The sequence below is a fragment of the Rhinolophus sinicus genome, linkage group LG02 (genome assembly GCF_036562045.2).
Source record: "Rhinolophus sinicus isolate RSC01 linkage group LG02, ASM3656204v1, whole genome shotgun sequence".
NCBI classification, from domain to species: Eukaryota; Metazoa; Chordata; class Mammalia; order Chiroptera; family Rhinolophidae; genus Rhinolophus; species Rhinolophus sinicus.
In genome coordinates, this window is record NC_133752.1 from 45953037 (window position 1) to 45980362 (window position 27326).

Below are 27326 nucleotides of genomic sequence, written 5' to 3' on the forward strand. Positions count from 1 at the left end.
TAATGATAATAAAAACTAGAAAGTTTGAGCATTAATGTCTAGACATGAATAACACAAACCAGTTTTTAATTTTTTCAGACAAATGCAAGGTTCTTATCTGATCATCCCCAGCCAACTGCTGATTCCTTGAGTTCCGTCCAACAGACTGAAACGTTGGTAACACCTGATGACACTACTGTGCCCATTTTAAGGGTTGAAGATGCAGAAAATGACACAGAAACGGCAGTATACGTAGAAGACCATCCCAGCCATGAGGTAAAGGTAACATGGTTAAGCTAATGTAATTTTTAAAGTCTCCATAAGTTTCCATTTCGAAGATGGTCAAAGAGATTATTTCATCCTCATCTCAGTTTAATATTTTTAAAGATGATCACATCAACCACTTCCAATCACTTGAAGAATTGTGAGATTTAATCAGTTTTACTGCTTGGGCTGATGTGCTATATAATTGTTTCATTTCACGAAATTCAAATTCAGATAAAACTTCTAGCTATAGAATGTGAAGAATATCATAAATAAGTTTACATGCTATGTGAAGAAAAAGAATAATAAATATTGTTAGCTTATAAATTATAAATGTGATGTATATATTAAATTATCTGTTTCAAAATAAACTTTTTCTTTAAGGCTGAAAATTCTTCAATAATAAAGTCAAAGGAGGAAAACCATGACCAATCAGCAGATCAGGACCAGAGTTACAGCCCAGAGCTTGGATTACAGGATGAAGAGGAAAGCAAAAGTGACTTAAGTGAGAATTTGGAGTATATACCAACTGAAGGGACATTAGACCTAAAAGAAGATATGAGTGAGCATCAAGAGAAAAAACTCCCCGAGAACATTGATTTACTTGCTCATGATGTTAGTTCCATTGTAGATTCTAACCAACAAGAAAGCATCACAGAGGAAAACCAAGAACAGCCTATGAATGATTCACAATCTCAGTTGAACAGGAGCAGCATATATGGCCAAGACCTAAGCGATCAAGGAAACCAAGAGCAGGATCCAAACAGTCCCAATGGAGAAGAGGAAGGGGAAGAAGAGCAAGATGAAGTTGGTACCCACAATGATAACCAAGAAAGGGAAAGAGAATTTTCTGAGGAGCATCCTAGCAGGAAGCAGAAAGAAGCCAGTACTCAATCTGATGATATTTTGGAAGAGTCCAATCAACCAACTCAAGTAAGCAAGATGCAGAAAGATGAATTTGAGCAGGGTCACCAAGAACAAGAAGATGGTAACTCTAATGAAGAGATGGAAGAGGAAACTGCATCAAAACTCGAAAAACACAATCAAGATACTGAACAGCAGAGCCAAGAGGGAAAATCTGGCCTTGAAGTTATCAACAACCCTGAGGAGACGGATAAAAAGACTGTTTCTGAGGCTTTGCTCACAGATCCTACTGATGATGGTGATGATGGCCCCAGACATGGTGCAAGTGACAGCTACTTCATCCCAAGTGAGGCCTTCCATGAGGATGAAAAAGCTACTTCCAATTACCGTCATGTCAAATACGAGGAGCAAAGAGAAAGAACACATGAGAATGTGAATGTAGGTACCTGTGGACCTGGAGAATACCGAGGGGTGGGATTATGTACAATGATGCTTGTGTGAGAAAGCAGTTAGCTTTATCAAGAAACAGCCATGACCTTTCTCCACGCTCTCCCAGTCTCCTGTGCTTATCTCTAGCAGTACATCACTACAAATATATTAGTTATTTGCTTTCCTCTGCATCTCCATCATGAGGCTGAAAATGCCTGTTTTAGTTGGGTTCCCCTAGGAGCAGACCCTGGACTTTAGCACTTTTTTTTTTCTTTTTTTTGACAAGTTCAGGGAACAAAAAGGAGTGAAGAAGTGACACAGGGAAAGAAAGGAAGCAAATCAAAAGTACCTGGAGAAAGCCATGTAAATCTCACTCCTCTGAATTTCCCCATGTGGAGAGAGAGAGCTGGGGTATTTATACAGGCTGTTAATTCCCCAGAACTTTCAGTCTGTTCTCTGAGCAAGCCAAGCAGAATTCCATGGTTTTGAAGCCACAGATAGATACTGGCCATTGAAAGTCCCTGGAGCTAAATAGAATTCTAAATTCTGATAGGTATGAGGGACAGGACATTCTGACAACTGCTACTCTAATGCCTTGAGAGCAGGTAGTTGCCATGTCTTATCAATTGAATCACCAATGTCTGGCCAAATGCCTTTGCAATGATAAGAGACCCGGCAACGTTTGTTGATTTAGCTATAAAGACTAAGAACAAAGAGAGACTTCCGCTACAACTGTATTCAGGAAAGACACACCAGAAGTGATAATCATGAAACTGCAGCAGGGTGGGTGGGTATGGGGGAGAAGCATATTCTTATTTGGTTTAAGCATTTGGAGCTTTCGTGCAAAACCCTGGCAGCCGTCTACCAGGACTCGACCGAGCTTTTGGTGGGCAAGGTCAATAGTAAACTTGATTACTGAGAACTCTGCTGCCATTCTAAGATAGGAGTTTTCTTACACTTTAGAAACCTGGTAAGAAACTTTTACTAACAGCTTCATAGAGATTACTGACATAACCATGTCTTAACCACAGAATCACATCATAATACTACATTTCTACTGTTTCCCCAAATCCAAAGGAGCGATTCTAACTTTGCTCCTGATGTTAGTTCCAACTTTTATTGAGTCATCCCCAGAGATACCACGCTGCACTGAGCTGAGAAAGATAGAAATGGCTCCTGTTCTCAAAGGGTTAGTGTCGATTTCCACGGCTGTGGCTGGTGTCTCTTTTTGAGATCTGAAATTATTGGGGTATGAAAAGCTCTGTGAAGTTATGCACAGTGGAAATAAAAATTATGTAACAGCCTTCCAATAACTTTCAACTTCTGTTCTTGTTATTATAAAGGCCAAAAAAGCAGAGATCTCACCAAATGAAGATGAAAGTTCAAGCGAAGTCAACGTGCGGTTGTACGATGTTGGTGAGTACGGGCTCAGCCAGCCATTTGTGATTGTGTCAAGGAAGAGATAGAAGTAGCCACACTGAGTGATCCTCAGCGCTTCATGTGTGACTACGGCACAGAATTTTTCCTCTCTCTAATCCTCCCCAAAGAAATGCTCTCATAAATTGTTGACATTCTCTTGCACACATATGATACAGAGTAGTCCACTCTTACCTTCAGTTTCACTTTCTGCGGTTTCAGTTACCCATGGTCAACTAGGATCTGAAAATATTAAATTTCCCAACCATTGACATCATCATGGCTCAACGATCCAGGATCACCCGAGGCAGGTGATCCTCCTTCTGACGTAGCATCAGAAGGTCAGTAGTAGCCGAACACTACGTCATAATGCCGCCGTCATTCACCTCACTTCATCTCATCACATAGGCATTTTATTACCTCACGTCACCACAAGAGGAAGAAGGGTGAGTACAGTACAGTGAGAGACCGCATTCACATAACCTTTATTACAGTATATTATTATAATGTATCTGTTTTATTATTGTTGTTGTTAATCTCTTACTGTGCCTAATTTATAAATCAAACTTTATCATATGTATGTATGTAGGTATGTAGGTATAGGAAAAAACAGAGTATGTAGTGTTCAGTACCATCCATGGCTTGAGACATCTACTAGGGATCTTGGAACATACCCCCACACACAGAGAAAGGGGGGACAACTATGGGTAAATCTGTTTACAAACTATAAGTCTTGTTGTGATATTATTGCGAAAGCCAGAATTCTTTTTCTCTACATCATTCTCCCTCTGAGAAGAATTCATTCTACCTTATTTATTCTCAAATCCACAACTTACCAGTGAATTTAGATCCCATATTTAATTAAGACCTAATTCCCAATCACAAACATTTTTATTTCAACACAATAAAATTATTGTGACTCATTTAACGTCTGAACAACGTGCACAAAACTGCACTATAGACTTCAGACTATGACCATTGCAGGCAGGCTAAGAAAAGCTGTTTGTTCTTTTTCAATCTCCAACCCAACTGCACAGAAACTCTAGACGATTGTGTAACCAGAGGATCCCACCTGAAAATTAACATTAAAATCATTTCTAATGTTTTCCCAAATTTTCTCTTGTTAATGATAATGGAGCTAATTGTCCAGGTGAATTTGAGCTTACATACTCAGTTTGACTTAGTCCACGTTTCCTGTTCAAACTTTTCGCTTAGATTCTTGCATGAACTTCCAGTGTAAAAAAGGACACATGTGTAAGGCTGACCAACAAGGGAAACCTCACTGTGTTTGCCAAGATCCCGTGACTTGTCCTCCTACAAAAGTCCTTGACCAAGTAAGTATTCTACGAAATGATCCCTAAGGGACACCAAATAGTGATTCAAAAGCAGTTTGCAATTAATTTTTTTGTGTGTAAAAAAAAATAAGTACCTAGTTTATCATCTAACATTTGAATTAATATTAAATAGGACCAAATGCCAACAAAATCAAAGAATGTCAACTGTGCCCTAAAAAGGTAAAAATGGTGCTGATCTATAGAATCATTTTAAAATTCATTCTACCCTTGAAACATCTGCAGTTTTCATTGTATTGAACTCATCTGGAGCTAAATTGTCATCATCAGTGGTATAATTTAATTGATTTTTTTGTGTGCCAAATGGGGTAGTTATGATGATAATAGCCTGACCTACCCGACCATATCTGTCGCAGCACAGTTTACCAGACAGACTATGAGCTTTAAGGAGCAGAGTGTTTTCCCAATGAACATTCAGAAACGAGCTTATTCTCCTGCTTGTCTTTCCTAGGTTTGTGGCACCGACAATCAGACTTATGCTAGCTCCTGTCATCTGTTTGCTGCTAAGTGCAGACTGGAGGGAACCAAAAAGGGGCACCACCTGCAGCTGGATTATTTTGGAGCCTGCAAATGTAAGATTCCATCACTACAACCAACCACCTTTGCTGAGAGGGTTTTTGGTGAATCTGTGCATATCTCAATAACATATGCATACGTACTCATATATATATATGCAAACAGGAAAAAGCTTAACGTAGTTCTGAAACGAGACTGCACATTAGAAAAAAACTGGGGAAGCTTAAAAAAAAAAATAACAATAATGTCCAGGCTTTAACTATAAGAGATTTCAGTTTCATTAGAGTGGCTTGGAATGCTGGCATTGTTTTTTCATTTATTTTAAAGTAACCTAGACAATTCTCATGTGCAGCCAGGGTTCAGAACCACTATGATAATGTGATCCACTTAATAATTGAATGAATCATTGGAATTTTGCTAAATTATTTGTCCTCTTCCCAAGTTAAGTTAAGCCTCTGCCAAGAAGTTTTATGACAACATATCCTCCCAGAAGTTCTTAAAAAATTGTCTTCCTTTCCCAAGATACTCTCAGTTATCTTTGGATCTCCTTGTCACTAAGTGATTCTCCACATTAGCAGTGCTCACTAGTATTTCCGGTTTCCTCTACTTCCAGACACACGAGAGGATTAAACTTCTCAGCATGCTTGATTTCACACATGGCCGTATGAGTTGCTTTGTCCAGTGAAATCTGAGCAAAAGTCATCCATGTGAGTTCTGGGCAAGAGCATTTCAGAGTTAGTGTATGGTTCTCCAGGCTCCCTTTGCCTTGTGCTAAGATTGTGTTGAGATGGTGGAGTCTCCAAACCTTTGTTATAATGTACAACCTGACAACTATATGGTTAACACTGTTCTATGGTATACTGAGGGTGCCAAAAAAAATGTATACACATGACTTGTATTCGTCTTTTGTTATTGGTATATATTATTACAATTTTAGTACAGTTCCTTCCTTTCTTAAAAAGTGTATACATGTTTTTGGCTCCCTCTGTATTTGAAAATTGCTAAGAGAGCAGATTCTGAAAGTTCTCAAAACAAGTAAAATAAAAAATTGGAAGCATATGAGGTGACGGATGTTAACTAAACTTATTGTGGTAATTATTTCACAATATATGTGTGTCGAGTCATTCTGCTGCACACCTAAATTTAGACAGTGTTATATGTCAATTACATCTCAATAAAACTGGGGGAAAAAAGCACTTTTGTTTCTTTAAGCCACTGAGATTTGAAACTATTATATTGTTACCACAGTATAAACTAACTTCTACCGTTTTCTCTGTTCCCCTGTGTCCTCCATCCCTGAATGCCATCTCTCTAGTTCTGGAGAAGTGGTTCTCAGCCCGGGCTGCACATCAAAATTAGCTTTTGAGCTTTTGAAACATCCTGACGCCCAGGCTTCACCCCAGACCAATGAAATCAGAATTTCTTTGAATGGAAGCTGGCATCTGATATGTTTTTAAAACACCCAGGCAATTCTGTTGTGCCACCAGGGTTAAAGACCACTGTTGTGATGATGGGGCAGTGAGGAAGCCATCGGTCACTGGAAGTTGTTAAGCTTCCTATTATGAGGACTTGCCATAGGATAAGAGTAAGACCCAAAGATTAAAATCTATTTACTCTCTGCTTGAAACAGCTATTCCCACTTGTACGGACTTTGAAGTGACTCAGTTTCCTCTAAGGATGAGAGACTGGCTCAAGAATATCCTCATGCAGCTTTATGAGTCTAACCCTGAACATGCTGGATACCTAAATGAGAAGCAGAGAAATAAAGTAAGTTCTCCATGGGTCAGCTACCACGGGTCTTCTACCGGGCCTGAAGAAAAAGTGCCAGGGTGGTGGGAGTGGCTACCTCCCTCAGCATAGCGGCAAAAGCCCATTTTGCCTCCCCGTACCTGGTTAGCACATATGGATTAACAGAATAGTGATGGTCAACGTTCATGCCACAAGGTTTGGGACATGGCCAAACCTCGCCATTCCTGTACAAAGGGGCTCTTTAACTCATACCTAGAGCACCCTCTGGTTGAGTAAACTGAACCTCAGTTCAACATTTATACATTCAGGCCCAGACATGTTATTTAAATCTAAACATCATTTTGTCCTCATAGGTCAGATGTAAATTTATGATATAATAGAAATCCATTATTTCACAATGTAATTAATATGTTAAGATTAAAATGTGCAAAATACTGAGTCCAGAAGTTCCAGGAAAAATTTACTCATCAAATAGTTACTGAGTACATTCTAAGTACTTGGAATTAATTTACCTGCTAGAGATACAGCAATGAACCCAACAAAAATCTCTGCTTTCATGAGCTTACATTTTAGCCAAAAAGATAGACTCAACAAATGTCTGTGTGTGTGTGTGTGTGTGTGTGTGTGTGTGTGTAGATACGTATTTATATATGCAAATATGAACATACATGCAAATATATAAATATATGTAAATACATGTATAAGATATTTCAGGTGGGATGAAATGTGCTATGAAGCAAAAATAAAACAAAAAGGAGGGTGTGCATTAACTGTGCCAAATACTGTTTTTATAGGTTGTAAGATGGGCCTGAGAGTTGGCCACTCATCCGGCATGTGGTAATCGTGATCATAGTTGACCTTGACAAGAGCTGTTTCTGCAGAGTAGGGAAGAGAAAAGCCTGAGTGGACAGGATCCAAAATAGGAAGAAGGATGTGGAAGCAGCAAATATAAACAATATTTTCAAGACATTTTGCTTTAAAGGGAAAAAGTGAAATGAGGTGGCAGCTACAGGGGAATGTGAGTTCAAGAGTCCCACCTACCAGTGGGAGATGGTAGAGGATGTTTTTGTGTTTCTGGACATAAGCCAGCGAAGAAGGAAAGGTACCCAACTGCTATAGGGTAGTCTTGAGTAAATGAGAAGGGGTGGGTTCCTGAGCATCAGTGAGGTGGGCTTAGATGGGGAGCAAAGGAAGTTCATCTATGACAACAAGGAGGGAGGGAAGTTGGTAGATGTGGTCATGGAAATGGGTAGAAGTTTTGTTCTGATTGCTTCCAGTAACTCAGTGAAATAATGGATAACATCACAAGCTGAGAGTTTTACATGCATTGCCCTCAAATAATTTCTATCCTCTCTTTAATACATCCTCACAGAAAGCCTTGAGAGCATTAGACGCAAAACAGAGAAATTTCAATAGGGGTGGCCAAACAGTATCACACCAGGGCTAAACTGAGACAGAGCAGGCACTGGGTGGAAATACACAGAGAAATAAGAATGGAACATGCCAGTGGGGGAAGAGTGGGGCTTTTCACTAACTAACCAATAATTTTGCCAAAGTCAGTTCAGCCCTTTTCATTAAAATCTTCTCATAATTTTAAGGAATATCATAAATATTACTTGATTAAAAGAAATAATCAAAAAGGACAAATTTCTTCTGAAACTATAGGTTTTTTTTAACATTGGGTATAATTCTATGTAGAAATAAGAAAGGCTGCAGTGTTGATTAGAAGGCATTTCATTTGCTCTCACTTGATGGCCTGGGCTTGTTTTCCTCTGTCATATTATTGATAATTTGATTACACTTGTTTGATTCTCTGATGATCTTCTCCCTTCCTAATCCCAGGTCAAGAAAATTTACCTGGATGAAAAGAGGCTCTTGGCTGGGGACCATTCCATCGACCTTCTCTTAAGGGACTTTAAGAAAAACTATCACATGTATGTGTACCCTGTGCACTGGCAGTTTAGTGAACTTGACAAACATCCTATGGACAGGTAAAAGCTCTTTACCTTCCCATTGCTAGGTCACCTCCCTGATATAATGTCTAGTTATCTTTACAAAGAGAATTCTAAACAGTTTTAGGAAATTTCCCAGTTCCATTCTAGAATACCGAAATGCCAAACAATTGTAGTTAGGTGCCTAACCACAAAACTGCTTTGAAAATAACAGATTATAACCACACTATAGCTCCCACGTTTACATGTTGGGGTCCAGCCTCCCACAGGGACGCTTCCAACTCTTTCTTATTCTTGATCCTAAGGTCCCAAGATAGTAATCGAATCAGCCCAATTTGATCACGTGCCTATATCTGGAATAATCAGGTATGGCCAAGTGCATAAGAGCCAGGTTGTATAAACATGATTGCTGGGGTGCACCCCTATAAATTTAGTGTGGAGGGAGGACAGTTCCCAGTCAAGAAGGAAACCTTGTGAATTGACGCTTCCAATGCTGTCTATCTTACCCATAAATAGTTTATTTCATTTGCAGCTTTTCATGAGGGTTATTATTTATTTGGCATACTCAGCAACCTTGTAGAAGAAAAATGGCCTTTGTGATTCTAAGAGCCAACTTTCATACACAAGCTAACTCAGTTAACAAGCTGCCATTGATTTCATTGCAGAGTCTTGACACATTCCGAGCTTGCTCCTTTGCGAGCATCTCTGGTGCCCATGGAACACTGCATAACTCGCTTCTTTGAGGAGTGTGACCCCAACAAAGATAAGCACATCACCCTGAAGGAGTGGGGCCACTGCTTTGGAATTAAAGAAGGTAAATTCATCCTCATTCTCTAGACAAGCCCTAAGGCCTACAGCTCTCAGAGAGAAGTCCTGCTGTGTGTTCAAATTGAAACCTAGAGACAAAATGGCAGCGGCCCTCAGTGCACATGTTGTCATTGCAAGGTTATTTCTTACTTCCTTTATGATACTCGGTTTTCAAAATTTTGATTGCCTATTTTTTGAATAGCTTTCAAACCTTGATTATTGAAAACGTGCTTGCTCATAAAAATCAACTCAAAGTTAGGAAAAGAGAAGGAAGTAGATTAAGATATAGCCTAGCAAAACAAATGTCTAAATTTAAATTTCTCCACAGTGGAAGTAAAGAAAGAACCCTCTTTATAGCAAGTGTGACTATCGAGGGGAGAACTGTGTTGAGGTCTCAGCAGTTGGTTAAGCCTAAGAAAAAGATGTGAACCCAGAAAATTGTGCCAAATCTCAGAAGGCTGCCCTTTTGAGAAAGGAAGGATTTTATATCCTTCTTTAACCTGGTTATTGAGCCAAACTTTTAAAAATCATATGTGAAGAGTAAAACAACCAGCCTGATTCTGCCAACGGGAGATGTCAGAAGAATCTTACAATGCATTGTCAACACACTAACAATTGGGTCTTACATCACACGTTGTGTCCGGATATGATTCCTTTAATCCAAAAGTGACCCATTACTTCATCTTTGGTGGAGAAACAATAAAAATCAGAGGGTTCTTTCTTTACTCTCACAGTGGAGAAATTTAAATTTAGACATTTGTTTTGCTAGGCCATATCTTAATCTACTTCCTTCTCTTTTCCTAACTTAGAGTTGATATTTATGAGCAAGCATGTTTTCAATAATCAAGGTTTGAAAGATGTTCAAAAAATAGGCAATCAAAACTGCTTGCAGACTGTAAATAAACAGTGAACATCAAATCTCAAAAAGCAGAGATTTTACACATATATGCACAGCCTATGTGTAGGATACATGCAACCAAGCAGTAAAGAAAAGCAAGTTCATCAAAGGTCAGAATTTCCCCAAAATGCACTTATGTGAATTTCACTTTAAAAATATTCTTCATGCTTATATATAATGCCTTAAAATTAGGGAGAAAGAGTTGAGAGTATGAAGATTTAGTTATTTATGGATAAATAGGTAAGCAGAAAAGGTTAGTACTTTTTCTCTGCTATACTATTCTGAGAAATAAGCCCAAATGGAATGAGCAAAAAAAATGTATGTTTTTGTAAGCACCTAATTCTGTGTATTAGTGGTCTATTGCTGCATAACAAATTAACCTAAAAGCTTAGAAGCTTAAAATCTCTCCCACAGTTTCTAAGGGTCAGGAATCCAGGAATAGCTTACCTGGATGGTTCTGGCTTAGGATCTGCTCTCAACTCTTTCACATGGCTATTGTCAGGCTTTAGTTCCTTACCAATGGTCCTCTCCATAGGACTGCACACAGCATGGCATGTGGTTTCATCCCGAGTGAGTGGAGATAGAGAGAGAGAGGGAGAGAGAGAGAGAGAGGGAGAGAGAGAGAGAGAGAGAGAATATCCAAGACTGAAGCTGCAATGTCTTTTATAACCTGTTCTCAGAAATGACATACCATTACTTCTGCCATATACCGTTGGTCACACAGACCAGCCCTGCTACAATGTGGCAGGAGATACAGGAGGTGGGGATCATTGGGGGCCATCCTGGAGGCTAGTTACCACACACTATTTATACCATTCGCACTGGTAGAAAATTAACAAGCTTTTAAGACCCAGACCCATACAAATAATGCCAAATTCCTTTCTAACACCTATTCTTCCATAAGCACAGTACTTAAAAATTCAAATATATCCACAAAAATGGTTAACACTGTCTTTTCCAATTCCCTTGTTAAAAGGTAACCAAGTACAGCTGCCCGGCCCCCTCCACCCCACCGTTATGAAGAGGGGAATAACTTAGCTGGGACAGGACCTGTGTATGTATGCCCTTTTAGATGGCATACACTACTTTCATTTGAATTTTAAACGAGTGCTCAAAAGGCAAATTTGAACAGAGACCATTTTTTAAGGCAACCCATTGCTCTTCGCTGTTCGTTTTAAACTTCTGGCGGCTCTTCAGCATGTAGGCTCACTCAGGCTCTGTGCAGGGAGGAGCGAGAAGAGCTTAAAGCTCAGTGACTCACAAAGCTCCTAATAGTCTTGTTTGTTCACTGTGGTTTGGCTCTGATTACGTTATTTTGAAGAAGGGAAAGAATTATCACCATAGTCAGCCAATAAAACAGATATTAAATATTGAGTCAGAACAAATAAACACATTACTGCTTTGAGATGCAGCTAGGGAAAGCAACAGAATATATATCTCTATTTGTAAGTATACTCTTCCTTCCCTCAGGGCTGAGATATCAGCAGAAGGACAAGATAAATTTTATCCAGTGTTTTCCTGAATTTTAATTGCCTTTCATCTGAACCAAAAGTACTAAAATATTCCAGCTCTGTCCTAACCAGCTACCTGAAGTACAGCCTGCCACTCATCCTCAGAAAGTCTTACTTTCCTTGTGCGTAAAAAGGGCGTTCAATTAAGAGCTGGAGAAGTCTTATTTATTTACTGCCCATGTCATTACAAACAGGGCCACATATCCAAAGTAATCTTTAGAAACACCTTCCAAGTGAGAATAACAGGGTAAACGAGTCAGATCCTGTAGGTCCTGCTAAGCCAGTGAAAGACATGACCTGAGGAATACTACAGCATCACCAAAGTGTTTTAAACAGGGGAGTGATTTCACTGGATTTGTATTTTTAAAAGATTCTTTTGGTTACATTGTGGGGAAGCCAAAGAACAGTGTAAGAGGATGTGGTACATTCGAGCAAGAGTTGAGGAGAACTTGAACTAGATCAGTTCCATTGGGGGGGGAAAGAAAAATATATATATTCAAGACACATATTTAAAAATATAATTATATTCAAGATACAGCCAAGAATATAAACACATTCAAGATGTATAACATGTGGAAATAGTAGGATAATGTTTGATAGGGAATAGGTAGGGTCAGGGAGAGTTGAGAGATTGAGAGAAAGAATAATGTGACACTGAGGTTCCTGGCTCAGGCCAGGGAGGGTACGTAAAGGTACCTTCTCCTGAGACAGAAAACACAAGAACAGAAGCGGATTTGGGGGAGATGACAAATGCCATTTGGGACACACTGAATTTTGAAGTACTTGAGAGATAATGTATAGTTGATAGTTGAAGATATGGGTCTGTTTTTTAAAACAGAGTCTGGGAAATGAAATACATATTTGGGATTAGTAGCATACAGAAAGTAATTGATACCAGGGAAAGGAATTAATTCCCCAAGGAAAAATGTGTTGAGTTACATGGAAAAGGGTCTAGCATTGAACACCAGGAAACAACATCTAGATGGTCGATAGAGGAGAAAGAAGGAGTCCAAGAAGGGGAATGAAAAGTCTCCTAAAAGGAAGAAAACACAGTAGTGCCATGTCTAAAGGGGTGTTTCAAAGAGAAGGAAGAGAGCCCAGTGCCAGATGTTGCTGAGGTGTCAATAAGATAAAAGACTGAGAATATTGGTTGGACACAAAAATAAGGATATCCGGGGTGGCCTTGGTAAGAGCAGTTTTTAAGGAATGGTAGAGATGGAAGCCATATTCTATTGGTTCAGAAAGAATAGGCGATGGGAAAGGGTAAAGCGTGGCTGTTTGAAGGCAAGAAAATGCTAGAGAGAGATGTAGAGTTGAGAAAAACATTTTGGGGAATAAAAGAGGCTTGAGCACTCGTGCACTTATTCATTCATTCACTCATTCATTCATTCATTCATTCATGAAACAAATCTTTACTGATGGTCCACATAGTGCCATCATTGTTCTTGAGGCTGGATGTACTCATACGGCATATGTAAATGCTAATGGGAAAAACCAGTACAAAAGGAAAAGATAAGGATATAATTCTTTAAAACAAGTGGAAATAAGGGGAGAATTCTGAGGTCAGAAGACATCTTAGGCACAGGTAGAGGATTATTCTTAAAGTCAGCAGGAGGGACATCTCTCATCCAAACAACAGAAACAAGACAAAAAGTATAAGTGCAAATATATGTAAATCTATAAATAATGAGACTTATTATCCCCATTTTACAGATGAAGCCACTGCTCATAAGAAATATACCAAAGCCCATAATCTTTCCCGCTCTTGGGGTGAGAAGAAGACATATTGGGCAGGAAAATTACCTAGTGTTCCAGACAGGGTAGTAGTTTGGCACACTTCAAATTAATGTGCTTTAAATATTTGTTCAACACTTACTGAGTGAGGCTGTGCCATACTGGTAAAGGGTGGGCTTGTAGCCCCCACAGGATGCTGTCTTCTTCCATAGTGTGGCAACAAGTTCTTTCACAATTACTTAATTGGAAATTTGGCCCTATCATTCTATGTATTTGCATTATAATATATATTTTAGCAGCCCTTACAGATTAGTACAGTTGACACTTCTTGGAGGGTCTCCCTTCAATCTCTTCTATCAGTGGTTCTGATCCCTACATCAGAACTATACCTGCAGAGCTTTCTAAATGTATATATGCCTTTGGCCCACCCCTGGGGAACGCTGATTCAAGAAATCAGGGGTGAAGACTGAGGACGTATTTTTTAAAAGCTTCATGGGTGGTGTTGACGCCCTACCAGGGCCGAGAACCATCTTACTGCCTTAGTGACTTCTCTAATCCCCCAGCTCTGACGTTATTTGTTTATATTATTGCTCTGGCTACTTTCTAAAATTGTGTTTTGCTTTCGTCTCTTACAGAAGACATAGATGAAAATCTCCTGTTTTGAATTCAAATCTGAAAGAATTCAAACTTTCCAGCATCTTCCTCTGTTCTGACCACTTCTGAAATCTATGCAGCTATGATACTTGTAGAGTTATATTTAGTAAAACATTTGCATGTCAAGGAAGACAATGAGAATGATTGCTTGATAACAGTATATGCACCAGGCATTTAACATTAACTTTGGAAAATAAACTTTAAAATTAAGTAAAATCAATATATGCAAAATACTGTATACTGTTTGTGAATAGGAGCTTAACTCACCACTCTGCACTCATTTATGAAATACTTACTGATTTCTAAAACTCAAAAACATAATATGGCCATTTTGTCCAGAATACCACATGCATGTCAAGAAAATGGATTAATGCTCTTTTGTTGTGAATGTGTATTATTTTCAATATCTTAATATCCTAATAAAAATTCATAAAAGTCCAAATGTTTATTCAAGTTTATTTCTGGTGATTTATTTAAACAATTATATGTGAAAGACAAACTGCAGGCTCACACTTCATATCGTTATAATTGTGCTTCTTAGACCCTACTACTTAAAAAAAAATGTTTTTTTAAGGCATGAGTGTGCTTGGGAGATACGTTTCTTATGGGAAACAAACATTCAGTTGTTAAATGGTAGTTGCTCATGAATGTCCTTTTCATAATGTAAGTATAAAGAGGACAAAAATTGAATTCAAGTGCCATGTGGGGACCGAGTCCCAGAGAGCAGTTTCCAGGCTCTCAGGCTCAGGTGGAAAGGTGCTGGCTCGGGTAGTAGATGGCCATCAGCTGTGACTAGTTGGCCATCAGCTGTTACCAGTCAGCCATTAGCCACTGATATAACTGCCATGACTAGTAAGCACAGATTGCAGTTAGCAAGGGGTTGGTTGGTTGGCAGAGAAGCGGACAGCGGATTGCACATTGTGTGGCGCCTGTTTCCTGTTTCTCCAACCAAGCTGCCAGCGAGAATACAGCGGTATGACTCCCGTCTATGGCTCCGTTGGTGTTCCTTTTTGGCCTCACCATATCCTGCATTCTTATGCGTGGAGCAGGACCAGAAATCCCACACGACACCCCGCATGACACAAAGCACAGGGAGCAGGGTATGGCGCCGGCCAGCATGCCCAGAGGGGTAATGGAGCAGTTTATACATGTGAAAGCTCAGCTTCGGGAGGCCCATGAGGAGTGAGGAGCGGCGCTGGGAATGGGAGGCGCAGTCTGCCTGGGAGACTCTAGCCTCCAGCTGGCACACCTCCCTCTTGGCCACAGACGGCGTTGCCTTCCTTTTGGTAACCTGCTGCTGCTGTAGGCTCCGAGGGTTGTGGACGTCTTGCACCAAGGCCTCCACCCAATCGGACACCTGGCATGGCGAGCAGGATTCCAGCCAGGTAGGAATGGTGTCTGACTCTGGGCAGGAGGACAGGTGGCCCCCACACAGTGTATGGTACCCGGTAGACACTGTTCTCAGGAGCTGGACCACTCAAGAGGGGTGGGAGGACATGGATGGCTCTCCAGCCAGCATGGAGAGGGCCCTGCAGGTTCTGGCTGAGCGGTTGCCAGAGGAGACAAAGGATACAGCCAGCCGTGGGGGCTGGATGCTCCTCACTGCATTGCGTTGTAACATGGAGGACACGCTTAATGAAATAGTTCAGGTGTAGGACTAGTCTTATTTATGAGAAACTCTGGCTGTGCCCAGGAAGGCTAGCTGTGCCCAGAAAGACTGGTGGTATCCTGAGAACCCTGGCTGTGCCCAGAAAGCCTGGCTGTGCCCAGGATATTGCATCCACCTCCAGGTTCCTGACACAGGGCCCCTCAAGGAAGACACATGTCACGTAAATTGTGAAGCGAGACCCTGTAGGGGTAGAGTCTGGGGACAGTCCCCACACTCGGAAAGGTGCTGGCTCGAGTAGTAGATGGCCATCAGCTGTAACTGGTTGGCTGTCAGCTTTTACCAGTCAGCCATTAGCCACTGATATAACTGCTGTGGCTAAGCTATTAAGCACAGATTGCATTTAGCAAGGGGTTGGTTCGTTGGCGGAGAAGCGGACAGCGGATTGCACATGATGTGGCTCCTGCTTCCTGTGTCTCCAACCCAGCCACCAGCGAGACTATAGTGGTATGACTCCCCTGTCTATGGCTCTGGGTGTTCCTTTTTGGCCTTACCATATCCCGCGTTTTTATGCAGGGAGTGGGAGCTGAGACCCCGTATGACACCCCACATGACATGCCCTTCACCAAATTTAGTTAAAAGTATGATTATGCACTGCTTGATCCAACTAATTTTAGCCTTTGTACAGGTGTGCATGTGTGTTGGGGGAGAGAGGTGCCCTGCAAAATTTCTACACATTTCATATCCTCAAAATAATAGAGTGGAGAGCCTTGAATTGTCTTAATGTCCTATTAGTCAGAGATAAATATTACTATTGTAAATTGATAGCAAGAAACTGTGTCGTAAAGGAATATCTGTGTCTTCATTTGAGCTATTCTTTGGTAACTATGAATAGAGTAAAAGCAAGGTTGTGAAAATATAAAAGACACCATAAGAGAGTTTTACAAGGTCTGAAGTAAGGCAATAGAAGACCCTGTCACCCACTTTATTCAACTTACTTGAAAGAAAATTAGGTGTTTTATATATTGTCCTATCTGAAATGGAAGCTATCAGTGTGATTATCTTTGATGATTTTTTTTAAATAATCAAAAATTTGTTAAGAGCCTTATCTGTGATAGTCACTGAGATAATGTGCCTCTCGGAATTTATCTGAAGGATACTTATGGAAGTTTGTTTTCTATCAGAATAATCTTCTCTAATTAACATCAAAGTTGTATTTCTTATCTCTTTTTTTAGCTCAATGAATCACTTGTTCTTAACCAGACCCCATCACACCATTGTCATGACTAAATAATTATGTTCAATTTGATTAATCAAAGTCTAATTATTACTTATAATTTTTTCCAACTAGGGAAATAATTTTAGAAATTACTTCAAAATTCAGAATGTTTTTATGGGTAGCTGCAGAGAATTGTCATTAGCATTCTTAATTAGAAACCAAGTTTCTAGTTGTTACTATGTTGAGAACAGTGAAATTATGTTTGGAGGCATTAACTAGACGTGTTACCATTTTAAATGTTTTAAATGTTTTTGAATAGTGAAAAGTAATTTTAATGCTAAAGACACTACTTAAATGTTTTCTAAAAGTGTTTTATTTGAAAATAATTTCCATTTTGAAAAGAAAAATATTACATAACAGAAAATTTTAAAACCTTAAATTTTTCTGTCTGTTAAGCCTTCCATGTATATAGCTGCCCTAAATAACATAGTGTAGAAGCATTTTAATATTCTTGGTGGTCAAGTTTTTAATTGTGGGTTGTTTGTGATAAAGACGTTACTCTAATCCTAACCAAGGAGATGAAGTTATTTTCTCAGTAATCAGTCATTAAGCCCATGTCTGTGTAATTGAGATACTTTAGAAGTTGGAGTTCCTAGTCTAGAACCAGTTATTCAGTTAACTGTGAATTCTGTGACTCACGTTGCCCATGACCATCAAGGTATTAGCAACCTGGCTTAAATACTACGCAGGCATAGAGATCCCAGGAGATCCCACTGCTCTTTGAATTCTTGCTCCAAGGGCCATTTGCAGCAAAGGTAATTAAAAAGACATACAGTATCACTTAGACTGATTCTATTGCACAAGGTAAAAGAATGTAAGATAGTCATGTTTGGATAATTTCATAATTTCTAATAGTTCTACTTAACAAAGAAAGAAAGAAATTCAAGGGTTTGTATCTAAGGAAGAAAAAGACGTGAAAGAGGAGGGAAAGGGGGATTTTTGCCTAAATTCAGGCAAAATAAAATAGCACAAAGGTAACTGAATTGAATTTCAAAAACATAAAATAGTTGAAGAGTGACTGCTATGTAAAGAGATATAGCTTGCTTCAGGTGCTGGGGACAAGTCTTAATAACAACATGATGAAATCGATTTTTTCTTCCAAAATTCAATTCCAGAGTACAGAGATTTGGTTTGAAACCCACAAGGTAAGTTATTTTGAATTTAATGTGATTGAAGACCATAAAAAGGTTTGCTTTCAGAATCAGCTGGCCCGTAAAGGCCACATTGATTTGCTTTATGGGATTTACTCATGTTGTGCGTATTCCCTGCCAACCCCTTACGCCTTATAAGATTTTCCCCATATCATTTCCTTCTTGAGAAATTGTAATTGGCAGTAACAGCACCCAGACCATGTGAAGGCCTGGTAAGTCTCATGAAGTTGGATTTATTTGTATATTACATAAAATTTCATTTGACCCAGTGGTGGTCCATTCCCAATACTAAGCATGGTACGACACTGGTGTTTGATTTGTGGGTAGAGATCACAAGTTCAAATAACTTCAGGGACCAAACAGGTATAAGTTGAACTGTGAGAATATAAGGAAGAGTAGGAAGTGTATGCACTGCTATGAGCCAGAGAATGCATGTCTTGTCTAAAGACATTTCAAGTTTTTTAAAGCACTCTGTAGGCTTACAAAACCAAAATCTAGAGGCAGACTTTAGCCTGACCACTGTTTCAACATCTCTAACTAAATAGTCTATTTACAATGGTAATAGGACTTAGATAGAAAAACCTTTTTAAAAATGATCTCCTGGCCAGCCTGGTGGCTCAGGTGGTTGGAACACCATGCACATCATGCTCCTAACACCGAGGTTGCCAGTTCGATTTCCACATGGGCTAGTGAGCTGCCCCCTCTACAGCTAAGATTGTGAACAACAGCTCTCCCTGGAGCTGGGCTGCCGTGAGCAGCCAGAGGTTGGCGTGGGCTACCGTGTGCTACCATGAGTGGCCGGTGGCCAGCATGAGCAGATAGCAACCAGTGAGAGCTGCCGTGAGCTGCTGTGAGCAGCCGACTGGTGGGCAACTGCTTCAGCCGGGGGGAGCACAAGGCTCATAATACCAGCATGGGCCAGAGAGCTGTGTCCTACACAACCAGAGTGATAAACAATGGCTTGAACCGGAGTGGAGGAGGGAGGCGGAACAAAGGGGGAAAAATAAAATAAAATAAATGATCTCCTAACCCTTCCATTCCAGACTCTTCCTTCAGAATGAAGTTTCTCATCCTGGCTAGCCTTCTGAGCACAGCCACCACTGCTCTACCCATCCCTGTGAGTACTCCCCTCCGTTCTAGAGAGTGTTTCTGGGCTAAAAAGCATTTCCTGTGTCTTTCCATCTCACAAAAGAGGAAAGTGGAGTCCAGGAAAGTTGTAGGCCCAGGGTCTTCCCAGTACAAATCCCAGCTCCACATGCCATGTGCTAAGCGTATGACCTTGAGCAAGGAAGTAACCTATGGCTTTCCTGTCTGTAAAATGAGTTATCAAAACTCCCTACGGGGGGTGGCTGGTTAGCTCAGTTGTTTAGAGCCTGGTGCTCTTAACAAGGTTGTTAGTTCGATCCCCACATGGGCCACTGTGAGCTGCACCCTCCACAACTAGACTGAAACAACTACTTGACTTGGAACTGATGGGTCCTGGAAAAACACACTTAAATAGATAAAAGTTAAAAAAACGAAACTACCTTAGAGTATTGTGAGGATGATAAAAATGCATCTAACGCACTGAAGGGTCCTAATTGGAACATAGGAAACTCTCAAAGAAACTAGCAATATAGGACAAGTATTCTGTGGTGACCTAGGTCTTACACAGTTTAAATTGAGTTTCATTTACAGTACCTGTCCCCCAAACCGTCTCATGTTGACTATAGCCATGCTTTCCACATCTGTACAAATGAGATCTATGAGTCTAATGTGTGTTTCTTACTCTGAATAAGTAGGACACCAAGTAGGCAAGAAACCCTCTCCCCTGATCATTTCTGTGTCTGTGTGTTAACAAAGGAGCTTTTGAATAAGTGAGAGAGTTTTCAAAATGTGTGTTTGGGGATATAAAATTTAAATTTACACTTCCATACTCCCTACACTTTGAATTTCTAAATGCTGAGAACTAAATTGACAAAAATTGTTGATTCAAAGATAAAAAGGTATGCCACATGTAGTTAATCTTAAGAAATGTAAATAAAAACATTCTTTGGACATAAGTTTAAAGGCAAAAAGTACGTGTTTTCATCACTGGACAAAATTAATTCAACTTTTCTCTATTAGATACTCAATTGCTTTTCATTTCAGAGGTGAAGCTACATCACTGATGGGTATAATGCTCAAGAGTGGTTTGCTACCTGTTCTCATTCAGAATAAAATACCTTTGTTATTGAGTGATGTATGCCATATGTTGCCTTACCTTGTTGCTGTTATTGTTTTACAAGTTTGAACAATCAGGAGGAAGTTCCAGTTGTCAGGTAAACTTCTAGTAGTATTTTCAAATGGCACGTTTATTATTTTAAAAGTGCAATTGTCTGCAATTACTGACATCATATTTCTCTTTACAGAGATTTAATTTTTACCCACCACAAGGACCACCATTTTTTCCTCAGATCCCATTTCCCCCACCTCCACAACTGCCCCCGGTAAGCATGGGTTTGGGGAAACTCAAATTGTGAAAAGTATTTATTAGTTGGATGATGGTTAGGATATTTTCCAAATTTTGATACAGGAATATGAGGATTTATTAAGTCACCAGTTATTAGCTATTCACAATCCCCTCTCTGCATAGTTTGTGGTGGCGCGTGACAAGGGGCGAGCAAATTTCCCCCCAAATCTTTAGTGACTTCTTCCAATGTCTTTCTCCACCTGCCATCAAAAAGGTGTTTGTACTGAATTACTTTGACTATGATGAGCCTACTCTTCATGAAGATAATACCAACTTCTTTCTGTAACATCCATTCTTTTTCTAAATCACCCTGCTGCTTTTCTCTAAAGTTTTTTTCCAGCTCTCTGTAGCTTTTTCTCACAGGTAAAACAATATTGTTAGTTTAGTCTTCTTGTTGGACCCTCTCCAATCTTCTGATATCTGGATTCTAATAACATTTTTTAATAAAGGCCAGACTAATGCTAAATATATAATAGAATTGCCTTTATTCTTTATTCCATATGTAATTCTTTTGTTGGATGGACAGATAGCATTCATTCAGTTAATATTTCCTGAGTGTCTACTGTATAATGGGGTCTATAGCGAGGGCTGGAAATACAAAAAGAACGAGATAAGTTCATAGTCTGATGAGGAAGAGAGATTCATACATGAAAAAACAGTGCAATTTGGTAAGTGCTTCTAGATACAAATACAAAGCCAACTTAAGCTGTGGGTCAAAGACTTCAGTCGCCATGAAGAATGAGAAGTGGGTGGGGCACTCAGGCAGAGGGAACAGCAAAATGCATAGGACAGACCTAAGGAGGACGTGGCAGTGTCTGTGTTTGGGGGGGTGGGAGGGAACGACCAGTACAATGAGGCTGCAACACAGGCTGGAAACACGTTAAATTTGGACAGTATTTAGGCAATGATGTTTTGAAAAGTTCACATACATTTTAAAATAGCATCTTGCTTAACTTCTTATTTGGCACCTATGTATCTTTTAAAAATAAACACTATTTTGCATAATTTTGGTTTTATATCTAAATGTAATAAACATACTTTCCCTTTGCTTGTATGTAATTTCAAATGGTTTATATCTCAACTTTAAGTAGGCGTTTGAAAATTGGTCACTAAAACTACAGTCCTCAATGGAACATTCTCTCCCTTTAATACTTTCACATGTGCTAACTGAATGTTAGCCACTAAAATTCTAAGTACTTACATTTATAATTAACTGTTAATTATTTTGGTTCTAGTCAGGTTTGTTTCCCCTTTTTCTGGCTGAAATTCAGTAAGATTTGCTTTAAATTAATGCAAGATCCTGGAGTCGTGGTTTATAATTAGAATTTAGGAATCTCTGTTAACATCTTATATACAAAATTATGTATAACATCATTTATAAAATCTATGTGGCAAAAAAAAAAAAAAATCACTAGTATCTGAAATGGAAACTCTTCCTTCCACCAGATGGCAGAGTAGTATTAAAAATCAGCAAAGAATAAACTACCGTGTTTCCCCAAAAATAACACCAGGTCTTATATTAATTTTTGCTCCAAAAGACTCATTAGGGCTTATGTTCAGGTGATGTCATCCTGAAAAATCATGCTCGGGCTTATTTTCTGGTTAGGTTTTATTATTGGGGAAACATGGTAGAGAAACATGGATTTGCAAGAATTATTAACATATAAGACAAATTCCTGGACTTCAGTTTTGACTAAGCAAAATAAGCATACCTCTTCAAAGAAAAAAAATTATTTAAAATCCACTAGAATCTAATCTCTACCAACTAGAAGGTGGGCTCCCTGAGATCACATAATTGTTTAAATACTGGATACATGGATGGATGGATGGATGGATGGATGGATGGATGGATGGATGGATGGATGGATGGATGGATAAATAAATTAATAAATGAGAAAAAAGCCAAAACAAAATGTTCACATTTCGTTTTATTCACAATTCACTTTTTTCTAGATTCCAATTCCTCTTCCCTTTCCTTTTCCATATGATCCAAATCAGGTAAGTATACTTAATTTCTTTTAAGAAAGTATTTAAATGAATATAAAGAAAACCCTGAAAATTCTTTAGATTTAGTCAGAGTATTTGATACCAAGAATTAATGGTTATCCTTCTCTTTTGGGAACCATTAGTTATTGATATTTTGTCTGATTTGAGTCATTTAATGTACAAATCTCACATGCCCTTGAAAAACTGAACTACCTAAGACCTGAAACTTTCCTTGATTATGTGAAGGGAACCCAGGAAACAGGAGAAAAAACATTTGAAATCAAATAACCTGGGGATGCAAGTTCTGCCATTTAGTACTTTGGAGTAATCTTAAATTCCTCTGAGCCTTATTTTCTTCTAGAAAATAAAATAGTGAAATGATTTATTTATAAAGTCCATTTCACCTCTTAAATTTTATGCTTGTATCTGCCATTAATGGGGGGAAAATGCATTTATTGAAATAAAATCTGTCCTAGAAGCCTTTGAACTAGATTGAAGGTTATGGTCATGATATTAAAGGATTATTTAAATTTTACTTTTGACAGGATTTTATTGAATGAGGGATGATTACATATGATAAGATTGACTCAGTCACAAACCAAAAAATAAGCAGTGTATATTTTAGCATATTAATTCCAATTTTTCTCTACAATTATAGGAAATGTCATTATTAAAGTTTTCTTTCATAAATAAGTGGCCCCAAAATATAGCCTTTTTTCAACCTACCATGTTTCCCCGAACATAAGACCTAGCCGGACCATCAGCTCTAATGCATCTTTTGGAGCAAATATTAATGTAGACCCGGTCTTTTTTGGGGGTAACACAGTACGAAGCATAAGTTTAATTATCTTTCCAGTAAGTCTCTGCTACATTTGGAGCCAAAAAAATTAAAAAATGGGGGGAGGGGATTATGGTAGGTTACTTATAATACTATATGAATCTTAATGATAATTTTTAGAATGTTAAGAATTCTAAACAGCATGATTTCATTAATCAAGCTAATATAAAATGTGTAACAAAAAAGAGATAAAATGCTGAATTACAATTTCTTGATTATTTGATTGTTTCCTTTATTTTAGGTCCTGACACCTAATGATCTTATAGCGGTAACTATATTTTAGCCTGTTAATCTATAAAGTTTATAAGAATATTACATTCAACACCCTACATACTCGTAAGATGAGGCAGTTCATCGTAAAAATTACTGTCTTCATTATTCCAATTCACTAGGAAACAAAATAAAGCACAACTGTTAAATTCAAAACTAAAAAAACAACCTCAATGCCTGCCTACATTCATTTATTCAATTCATCCAAATTATAAATCAATAAAACAACCTCTTCAATTATTGATGAGGGTAAAAGTGAAGAGTCAAAAGACTTACTTACAGGTAAATTGCTTCACAAGAGATGAAACAGATTAGATTATTTCTTCACTAACAAAGCATTCACATAAACATATATTAAAGATTATCAAATCTAAATCCCAACAGATAATTTTTTTAACTGAATTGCACATCATTCAACTTTTTAATGGGGCCCTTTATTTATACAGTAAGTTATTCAGAATCTTAGTTTATGAAAACACAGAAGAAATACTTGGAGTTATGAAAGAAAACATTAAAAAATTCTATTTTCTGGTCTAAGAACTACTTTTCATACTTAAAACATTGTCTGAAATCGAGATACTTCACACAGACACATAAATTTCATCTGGGATATCCTTTTTCTTTAAAACGCTACCTTAACTAAAAAATGGTAAGTTTTACAATTGATGATACCTTAGAATCAGAGACATGCACTAATTTGTAAAAATGTCAGAAAATTAGGCCTAAATCATTTGTGTGCCTGAGAGAAAATTTTCAGGATCTTCAATACAGACTATTTAAAGTCAACCATCTTGAAGAATATTTAAGTATCTCAGAAAATTGAAGGTCAAACAGGTGGCTTCTGAGCCTAACTAAACAAGAACCTAAATCTTTTGAGTTCAAATAGTGAAGTACTCCTCCCACAATCCACTGTTTAAGCAATATTATAGTGCAACTCCAAATGGAAAATCATAAAAATTCTAGCATATTTCTAACTAAAAATGTTTTAGGAAACTACCTTCAACGATTAATTATTGACTACAAAATTAGCAAGTTCACCTTTACACATCAAAACATGCCTCAAAGAGCAGTGGCCTGTGGTTGAAAGGCCTAGATTCTAATCTCATCTTTACAATTAAATTATCTGTGTGACCTTGGGTAAATGTATGAATTTAGCTCCCAGGTCTCTTCCTTCGAAAATATTGATTCCCCAGACACATGACTCACTTAAATTACCAGATAGGAACACTTAATACCTATTTATACTTTTCTGAACTATTTATACTTTCCTTTTCTGAACTTTTTTCTGAACTGTTGACCACAACCCACACTGAAAAGAATTCTGACATAATAATGCATAGAACTGCCTGTATCTTCATGGTGATTTAAGAACATTTTTCTCCCAGTGACGTGGTTAAGTCAGGGAGCAGGAAAAGGCATCCTAAAGGAACAAACACCTCAGGTCACTGTTCTTGCCTAAGAACACGTTGGGACAGTGTTTACTGGCCAGCTCTACAAATAGAGATTTGCCTTCTTGGTACAAAGATCAATTTCTTGAGCAAGCTGCCATTCTCTTATAACAACAGAAGGACCCCGTGGAAGCTACAAAGCAATACTTTTCCAGGGAAACTGGCTGTGTAAGCAAAGTATTCAAGTTGTCCTAAAATGTTGGTTCAGCATCAATCACACCAGGAATTTGCATAATTTAAGAAACATAGTGCTTGTATGGAAGGAAGTGTACACAGTGAGTTTCTTAACCATTCACATCAATTTTCTATCTTTCAGATATAGTAAATATAGTTATAAAATAGTTACAGGAAAATACTTCTGTGAATTAAGGGAATTTTTGTTTTGTTTGTTTGTTTTTCTTCTGTTTATTAGCACTTATTAACATCCACAGTATTAATTGAAACAAGCAAGTCACTAAATAGCCTTATGTTAACCCAGATGTTAAACTATCTCTGGTATTACAGGTGACTTTTTCACCAGCTTCCCCATTCTTATAGTTGACAAAATTAAGAGAATTCAAATCTAGATAGCATATTCATTTTAAAACCTTATATCATGCAAATAAAGAACTAAGCAGTAAAATAGAATTTTTCAAAAACACATTTTCATATAGAAAATATTTTAACTTATATATGTACTAAGTTAAAAATAAATCTATTGACAACACTGATCACTGATTTTTCTTCTTTCAGTTAATCACTTCTATTTTGAATCAACTAGGGGTAAGTCCATATCAATTTTTAACCTATTACAAAGTACAAATCTATTTAATGAACTGAAGATAATATCTTATTAATTTTTTATTTTTAGGGCTTCTTTGGGGTAAGACTTCATTTCTATGATTATACTGATAAAAGTAAGTGACATTTAATCTCAGAAAAGGTAAGAATAATTATTTAGAACCATAAAAACATATGGCAGTATCAAACCCAACTAATCTACCCAAATTAGAGCTTATGAATCATAAACTTGATTTCCTCCAAGATCTTTGTTTAGATCAGAATTTCGGCAGGTCTAAAAAGGTATTCTTTTCATAATGCCCATGGTATTTGACAAAATTTCAGTTTACAGAAATATATGCAATAATAAGGTTATGAAATTTCAAACTGTATATTTTACCTAAAGCTTATTGTTGTCTTATGGACAATTCATAGTCAACAGTGAGCAAAGCCTGCAGTGAAACTACCAAATCTAGAAATGGCCTGATCTCAAGACAAGTCTCCTTAACACAAAAGTATCAGCTTGCTTGATGGAAAGGCTACAAACCTTGAGACTTCCACTTTGATTCTCACTCAAGTTTGCCTTCATTTAAAATATACATTAAAAATAGAGAGAAACCAAAAGGTATATTCCTTTTTTAAATATCTGAATTACTGTCAATTAAATTTATACACAGTATGTATTTATTGTATTTTAATCTACCTTAAGAGAAACCGATGAATCAAAATACTCTTAATTCCAATCTTCAGAGGAATTGGATTTCACCCAAGTTTTCCTTCTGACAAGTTTCATTGTCCTAAACTGCTTATTTAGTGTTTCTTACCACTTCAAATGTTCTTATCAGGCCATCATGGGCCAACTGGGAGGAATTAAACTCTATATTGCAGAAAAGATAGTTGAGGATTCAATTTATCAGCATGTAGGTATAACAGAACCACATTATTCTCTGCCTCCTAACATACGTGATTATTCCAATACTAACCCATTCCATAGCAATAAAATAACCTTAATATGGGAGACAAGGGTGGAGGCGAAGAAAAACTTATGGCAAAAATATAAAATAACTATAATCTGTATCGTTTATTTCGGCAGAAATAATTCTTTCACTACTATGCCAGAAGTTATATAAGGTTAGTAAAATCTCCAAATATCTTTCAAGCACTCTTACACATTAAAAAAAAAAAATTTAAGAGTTTAGTAGACTCAGATTGTGTACATATTGGTAAATTAATAATATGATGAAAGTAGGTATAATCAAGACCAAATTAATAAATGCTTTCTTCAAAGGATGTATTTTAAAACCAGTTTATTAATTAAAACTTCACAAATATTTTAGAAAATACCAACCACGTAAGTGAAGTAGTATTTAGTC

At 37.9% G+C, this 27326-nt stretch overlaps 1 protein-coding gene and 1 long non-coding RNA gene across 6 annotated transcripts in view; both read left to right on the plus strand.

Annotated features, from left to right (window-relative positions):
• Positions 1 to 14567, plus strand: part of SPARCL1 (SPARC like 1) — a 49267-nt gene extending 34700 nt beyond the window's left edge. For 2 of the 4 annotated variants that reach the window (XM_019731256.2, XM_074323782.1), the window contains 9 exons: positions 79 to 255; positions 628 to 1545; positions 2880 to 2952; positions 4168 to 4286; positions 4756 to 4876; positions 6451 to 6587; positions 8412 to 8560; positions 9187 to 9335; positions 14107 to 14567. In XM_019731256.2, coding sequence (XP_019586815.2) covers positions 79 to 255; positions 628 to 1545; positions 2880 to 2952; positions 4168 to 4286; positions 4756 to 4876; positions 6451 to 6587; positions 8412 to 8560; positions 9187 to 9335; positions 14107 to 14135 — 1872 coding nt within the window. In that variant the 3' untranslated portion in view covers positions 14136 to 14567. Of the gene's footprint in view, positions 1 to 78; positions 262 to 627; positions 1546 to 2879; positions 2953 to 4167; positions 4287 to 4755; positions 4877 to 6450; positions 6588 to 8411; positions 8561 to 9186; positions 9336 to 14106 lie in introns of all 4 variants that reach the window. The other 2 variants (XM_019731255.2, XM_074323773.1) reach the window with 1 other exon arrangement.
• A 2639-nt stretch (positions 14568 to 17206) lies between these two features.
• On the plus strand, positions 17207 to 26179 carry LOC109447199 (secretory calcium-binding phosphoprotein proline-glutamine-rich protein 1). 2 transcript variants are annotated; one of them, XR_002137335.2, is made up of 7 exons: positions 17207 to 19278; positions 20429 to 20461; positions 20552 to 20629; positions 22606 to 22650; positions 23718 to 23744; positions 25927 to 25956; positions 26045 to 26179. It is a non-coding gene; the product is annotated as a secretory calcium-binding phosphoprotein proline-glutamine-rich protein 1 (long non-coding RNA). The 2 variants fall into 2 exon arrangements; XR_012493362.1 differs by having other exon boundaries at positions 25927 to 26150.
• Positions 26180 to 27326: the final 1147 nt, after the last annotated feature.